Source organism: Telmatherina bonti (genome assembly GCF_933228915.1).
Source record: "Telmatherina bonti genome assembly, chromosome: 23".
Lineage (NCBI taxonomy): Eukaryota > Metazoa > Chordata > Actinopteri > Atheriniformes > Telmatherinidae > Telmatherina > Telmatherina bonti.
Genome location: NC_136632.1, coordinates 10,026,217 through 10,033,629, shown reverse-complemented (window position 1 = coordinate 10,033,629; position 7,413 = coordinate 10,026,217). Strand labels below are relative to the sequence as shown.

General features: G+C 38.2%; 1 protein-coding gene across 1 annotated transcript in view; it reads right to left on the bottom strand.

Moving 5' to 3' along the window:
• The window catches only part of plxna4 (plexin A4), a gene marked incomplete at both ends in the record, with an annotated part of 214,851 nt that extends 211,325 nt beyond the window's left edge, over nucleotides 1-3,526 (bottom strand). The window contains 8 exon segments of the mRNA XM_079263371.1: nucleotides 2,278-2,430; nucleotides 2,432-2,479; nucleotides 2,481-2,594; nucleotides 2,596-3,042; nucleotides 3,044-3,181; nucleotides 3,183-3,320; nucleotides 3,322-3,391; nucleotides 3,393-3,526. Coding sequence (XP_079119497.1) covers nucleotides 2,278-2,430; nucleotides 2,432-2,479; nucleotides 2,481-2,594; nucleotides 2,596-3,042; nucleotides 3,044-3,181; nucleotides 3,183-3,320; nucleotides 3,322-3,391; nucleotides 3,393-3,526 — 1,242 coding nt within the window.
• Between the last annotated feature and the right edge of the window lie 3,887 nt (nucleotides 3,527-7,413).

The window sequence follows — 7,413 nt, the reverse complement described above, 5'->3', positions numbered from 1 at the left end:
ATATATATATATATATATATATATATATATATATATATATATATATATATATATATACACAAAAAAAAAAAGTGTACAAAACTTTTATTTTGCTCAGCATTTTTCTTGATTTTAATTAGGAAAAAACACAGTAGCCAGATCATCATTCTGCTGCTATAATGCCCAAGAAGACAAGTAAAAAGATCAATAAAAACAATAGAAAAGACAAAAAATTCATAATTGATTTTTTTTTTAAAGAAATAGATTTAACAAAAAAAAAAAAAAAAAAAAAAAAAAAATCAATTTTAAAATTGTGAAGCAGTCTATGAAAAACATTTATAAAGTCCTCTTCATCATGTTTTCATTTTAGCATCAGGCCATTAAGGTACATAACCCAAGTTATTCATACATTAACATTCTTATCCTGTGGTAAAACCTCCACTATGAACTTCTATTTAAGATAAAGGAATTGCCAGTGCACCATTCTATGCCCTACATTTATAATATAATATCAGTGCAGCATGAATTTTTTTGAAAAAGTTGAACACCTTTAACATTTTGTAAGTAGTGCATATAGACCATGAAATTTGAAAGAACTAATTATCCCAGAAATACAAAAGGTTTCAGTTATGTTTGCACGTACCCTTTAAAACAGAACACAAATTTAAAAGCCCAATTTCAAATTCCATAATCTCATGCTGTTTGCGTGCTTTTAAAACAAGCTCTTAATATCTGGTATATCAGTATGTTGCAGCACCATCATCTGATCTATAGTCTAGTTAACCACTTAACAATGAATGCCACTAAACATCATCTGTATTGCCACTTTATCAAAAATGTCTTTGCCTTTAGAAGACATGATGATCTGCATAGGTTGTACAAGCGTAGTGGTAGATCTGTGTGTATCTGTGTCAGAACTCATCTATCTCCTACAGGGTCCCAGCGTAACTTGTTCAGCAGGGTGTAATTTATGCGCTGGTGTGGCACATGCTGAAATGGCATCATTCTTCAGCCCTAACCCCCGTATGTGTCCACACACTTCCTTTCCCTGTCGACAGTTCCAACCAGGCATGATTTATCAGGCCCTCAAGCAGCAGACAATGGCGCCCTGGCACGCGCGGTGTGCCACGGACAGATTAATAGATAAATACGGTCATTCTATAATCAAACACAAGCAGGGTCAGCTTCATAATGTCGCCATTTACTGCATCACAAAGGTAAAAAAAAGCATCTTCTGAGCAGCAATAGGATAAGATATATTTTCCTGAAATATCACCAAGCCATCTCTTTTTGTGAGATGAATTTGTAGGTTTTTAGATCTTAATAAGGAGTGGCTTAGGTGAGGATAATTAAGTGCTATTGTTATAACAATCATTATACTTCTTGGTTGATAATGTTTTAAGGAAGTACATTCCCCTTATTAGCTTTAGTATATTACATGCTTAATATAAAAAATACAAAAAGACCTTTTTAAAAAAATTGTTGTTATAACACACTAAGAGATTAAATCATTTTAACCCACATTTGGTGAGGGTATGTTTTTTTTATTCCCTTTAGCCATGCAGAGAAATATGATAAATGCATTCTGATCAAAGTAATTTTCTTTTTCCTCAGCTTCACAGCTTTTATTAATGATATAAATGAGATGAAGAGACAAAATTTAATGAAACATCTTTAGTTTCTTTGGAAAGTGGCCGAAACATGTAGCACACAGTTTAACCTTGTTTTTTTCTACATATGCACAAAGTGAGAAATCACATGAACTGAATCACTGAATTTGTAATGCTGTTATGGAGAATAGATTTATGGTAATTTGGCTGCGTGTTCAGCTGCACTGTTTAAAGGGTGAGTGGATTAAAGGAAGCAGTGGATGGTTAACATCTCATTGTAATGAGATGGAGCATGTACCCACCCTAGAACAGTGTTGGTGAATGCCCCCCCCACATAGCGCACCCAAGCTCATTACAGTTATATCAGAAAGAGTGAAAACTAATTTCCTACAGGGATATTCAATAAGAAACAAACGCCACAAGAAAGTGTTTTGTTTTTCCCAACCTGCTTTATGCTCTTTGTGAGAACAAAGATATTAAGGCCTGTAGTTGTCGTATTAACTACAACAACAGAATTTATAGTGCAGTTAGATGTGCACCAGTGCCAATCTACCTTTTTTTTTTTTTTACCACAATATAATCCTAAAGTGTTTAATTTACTTGAATAAATAAAACCTAATTCATTTTAAACCATGCTCTCAATAAACTGGCACAACATGACACTTCTGTGCTGTGGCGGGGTACTTACTGCACTGCTGCAGGGAATATCTTTGACTTTCAGCCAGGCCAGGTCCAGCGTGCCCTCTCCCTTGTAGCAGGACTGCAGCCTCTCCTTGATTTTCTCATTGATCTTTCGCAGAGAGAAAACACACAATGCAGAATCCTGGGAACCCTGCCGGTGGACGTCTCTTCTGGCCTTTTGAAAAGATGGCAAAAAGCACGTCGTCATCCCGGTGCCACATCTAGAGAGCGTGCCAGGATAGCACCAGCTTTTGACAGGTAGGCTGCCTCCAGTAACCGGTACTCCACGTTGCCATTAATGCATCCAATAGGCACCTCAACGTAGGGAGTTGAATGCAGTGTCTGCCTTGCAGAGGCGGACTATCTTGGAAGTGTACACTTGTTCCCGACCAGTAGAAGAGGATCCACTGGTGGGTCCACCCCCCATTTCTGGCTGTAAAGTCAAAAAGTAGACAAAGTTCCCACTGGCAAAGCCATAAATGTAGTATATGTCAAAATCAGGGATTATAGTGAAGGTGTCTGAAGGGATCTTGATCATGGAGGCCACAAACTCATCATGGAAGACATAGGCAAACATGCCATCTTCCTCCGAGTTTCTGGCTAGCTTTCGGCTAGAGATGGTAGGGAAGTACTCTGGCTTGCCGTCAACTGCTGTGGCAACAAACAGCATGTCTGGAGAAGCATTGCCATAAGAAACAATGACACCAAACACAGAGCCACTCTCATTTACTCCAGAGAGGTAGTGCTCTTTCTTGTGGAAGGGTTCCCCCAAGTTTGAAGAGGTCATCTAAACGGAGAAGTTTGCAGATGCCCTGATAAAGGCTGCCACAAGCAAGCAACCGGTTCTCCTTATAGTCCATCAAAAGCATCTTGTTGATGTTGTTGGTGAGTGTCAGTGGCTCACTGCAGGGGCTGAACAATACGTGGCGGGTAGCATTTGCGGTTGTCATCATCGGGACCAGTCTCATGGATCTTCTGCACCGCCAAGCCAGGAGACAGTTTGTATATACGATTGACCGCACCCAAATAAACATTGCCATTGCGATAGTCCCACAGCTAAATGATTAAATGTCCACTCAGGGTTTTCAGCATGAAATGATGTGTACTCCTCTGGGAGTAACCGCTGTTATCACTTGGGAGCCGGCACTATGAGCTTGCGGGGCTTGCACCACTGTTTGTGATGTTACAGGAAGCACCAAACTTGACAGGAAGCAGCATACAAAGAAATAGGTCCGTATCCTCGTGAGGGATGTCATGGCTGTACTGATGGTTGCACTGGTGAGGAGAGGGACAGAGGCACAGTTCAGTACTGTTGGCCCGTCAGGATTACGACTCTCTCAAGATGAAGGGCATCATGCACCTAAAGAGGGAAGAAACAGAAACCAGTGAAAAGAAGCATAATGACAAAATATTGCAAATTACAGTCAATGTAACTGTAGCTGAATAATGAGGATAAGATGGATAAAACCTAAGTATTGTGTGATAATTGCTCTAATTTTATCTGGCACAGATAAGAACTGAACAATTTAATGAGCTGACTAGGTGAAGAGGCCACACATCTGAGACCACAGAGATCTCTATATTTGGAAAAGAAATGAGCTAAACCTAGAACCAAAAAAAAAAAAAAAAAAAAAAAAAGGCAGTAAAACAGTTATTGGGAAACAGGACAGGGGAAGGAGGAGTAATGCATTGTCTCAGAGGAGGTGATCAGCATGGCTCTGCACCATCTCTCTGCATGGACCCCTGCCCCTCTCCATCTCTCTTTGCTTTTCTGCTCCAGCCTCTATGCACCTAATTGATTCTCCCCTCAGAGTAGCAATTTGCATGCTTTGGCGATTTCTCTCTTCTCTCCCAATAGGGCAGCTCACCTGCTGACACTGCTAGCAGGAAGAAAAAGACTCTCTCTCTCTTTAAAATACCTACACACACACCAACACACCCATCCATACACTAAGAAGGGAGGTTTTCAGACCAAAGAGGAACAATTAAGAAGAAATGCTAGCAGTTGCAAAAAGAAGCTTCCCTGTGGTCCACGGGTCATTTGCACATAGTCTCAGCATCATGTATAAATTTACTGCCAACACGTTTACAACAATGAAATGAGACTGCAAACAAAAAGGTTTTCTTTTAATGCATCAAACTGGGATATCCATTCAATATGAAAAACATGATAAACATCACTACCATGTTAAGGGTTAAAAAAAAAAAAAGATGAACTGTGCAAACAGACATTATTAAATGCTGTTAAGCAGTGCAAGAGAAAGACAACAAATGTTAGTTTGTAACTCAGTTTTGCCATATTGTAGATATGCTCATTGCAAAATCAAGACTTCAGAATGAAAATGGAGAAACATTTTCAGTGCGATCACTTTAAAGCTAGAAAACAGTCTTTACTAACAAAAACCCCATCATCATTTTTACCTCCATACTTCAGGCCGACCATAGTTAACCATACTTTTACCATCACTAAGTAGAAATCTGTTTTAAGATTTTACTGTCATATCACTAGAGATGCTTACACATATAAAAACTGATGATACCAGACATTATCCAGCCACAGATCTCATCTCGGGTTCACATTTATGCAATCAAAAAGTATGGTGGTGTGAAATGCAACCTCACAGCAATCTTGCCAATCTGCCCTTCATCTCCTGGTAGGCAGACAGAAAGGAAGAACAGAGCAGGCAGCCTCTCAACACATGATAAGAGGTCCAAAGCAGATAATGAGAGGGATAGGAGGTGCTGCAGAGATAGGTGACATGTGCTGAGATATGTGTGCAAAGAGCAATCATTAGCATAGCTATGACAGCGGCGTAAGGTCGCAGGGTGAATAACGGACAAAACAGAGATTGACATACTATAACCTCACTGGGGGAAATTTTATTTCAGAAAGGCACATAAAAAGTGAAAAGCACTAAGCATCCTGTTGCAAAAGTCAAAGGTTTAAAGAAAACACAAACATACTGACATTTCAACATGAACAGGGTTTAAGTACAAAGGAGACAGGAGTGATGGCAGGTTGGTGAGCCCATGATGCTCCTTAAAGTAAAAAATGGAGCTGAATATTAATTTCACACTGGGAAAAGAGCACTGGAGCTCCCACCTCTCATTTCACTAGTGTGTGTGTGTGTGTGTGTGTGTGTGTGTGTGTGTGTGTGTGTGTGTGTAGGGAGGGGGACACTATAGAGTGCTCCTGTGGAATTCCCAGATAACTTTTCTCAGCAAAGTTTTTTCAGCTTAAATATCAAGACAGATAAAAAGGCGAGTCATCAAAATAAAGAGGAGCTGTTGTTTCACCTTCAACCAACTCTCATGTGAATAAATACAACTGTGTCCTGACACAGCTGACATTTAAAATGAAAATATATCAATATTTGGGGGGGGGGGAAAGGAGACTTAAACTTCCCGTGAGAAATAAATAAAGGTTTTGTATAAGTTAAAAAAAAAAAAAAAAAAAAAAAAAAAAAAAAAAGAAGAGGTCCTGAATTGGAGTGGTGCTTCCACTGCAGGGAAGACATGCTTCCCTGCAGTGGAAGCATGTCTGTCACATGAATTTGTTACTGAAAAGCAATTATCCTCACTTATAAGGGGTGCAAGCTCATTCAGCTGCTGTTTGGCTTTGCCTACTAATCAAACTCTATTAGTTAAAGCTTCTCTGGTTCTGAGGATTTATGCATCAGACATGTGTACACACACAGAAAGAGGGACTGATACTCCAGCATGCAATTTATCAGTAATTTTACCAGCTATTACCGGCTGAATTTTCCATTGCCGTCTCAAAATGCATATCAATATTAGTTGTGATACTATGGCAGAATACAGAAAATAATGTTTAAAAGTAAGTGCAAATTATTTCATGGCACTGATGTAACTTCTAATCCACTTCACAGAACTAATCAGGTCTTGTTGGTGTGCTGGTGCAAAATTATAACATTCTAAGACTTGCCAGCAAATGTACTCTACACAATTAAAACAGAAAGAAAATAGTTATTTGTCTTTAAATTTATTCATTCCTTTCCATGAAAGAAAAGGCAAAATTCCGAATAGTTGTTCAAATAAGACTGATAGAAAAACTATTAAAAAGAAAAAAAAAAAAAAAGCTAAATTATAATTCAGTGAAATAAGATGTTGCTTTTTGATTTAAAAAACTGTACCAGATTAATAAGAGCACTTTGCTGATGAGCAGTGGGCCAGCACACCTGTCAACAGGTGCAGAAGTCTGGTTGACAGCTCCAGAAAACACTTGATTGCAGTGATCACCTCAAAGGATTGTTCAACAACACAGTAATTTGAGTGATGTGAACTATACTACTTATGTCTACTTGTTTTTATAAATATTTCTATGAACCACAATTAAAAAGAAATGTCAGGATTTTATTTTTGTCTATTTTTAATTATTTAAATTTTGACGGTTTTGTTTTTTTTTATCTTTTCTAATGGGAGGGTATGAATAAATTTGAGGACGACTGTTTATTTGGTGACTGAAGTGAAAACACGCATGCACTCAGTCTCACAAGCATCAAACAGCATAGATGAATTGTGTTGCATACCATAACCCATCTCACTTTCAGAGCTGAAACTGTGTCCCACACTAACAATATTTGAAAGTGTTTGTGGGCATTTTCTCCATCTGAAACAGAGTTTAAACTCAGTCTTTAGAAAACTTGGACGTATAACTTTCAAAGTTAGTTTTTTTTTGTGTGTCTAATTAAATTATGTCTGCAGAAAACAAGGGGAATCATACTAACTTAAACAAGCAAAATGGAAGAATCGCCATTTAAATTGAAGTACTAGTCAGTTTTCTAATTAATTCTGCCATCTTGTATTCAGAGGAGGAAGTCTAGAAAGTAGAGCACAGGAGGAGGAGAAAATACGGTTTAATTTCCCAGGATGTATCCATCATGTGATGTGGCACTGTCAAGACTTTAAAACAGGTTTTCTAAATCTGTTCCAAGACAAGACACAACCAGTTGTCTGAAGTCATTTTTCTAACGGCCTGCTTCACTGAAAGCATCAGAAAAACAAAAAGCAACAATGAAAGTAATCTACCCATAATTCTCAGACAGAAAATAACTATTTGGAAATGGAGAAAGGCTTTTATAAACAGCTTAACTTCTCACAGCATTTAAAGAAGAAAAAAGGA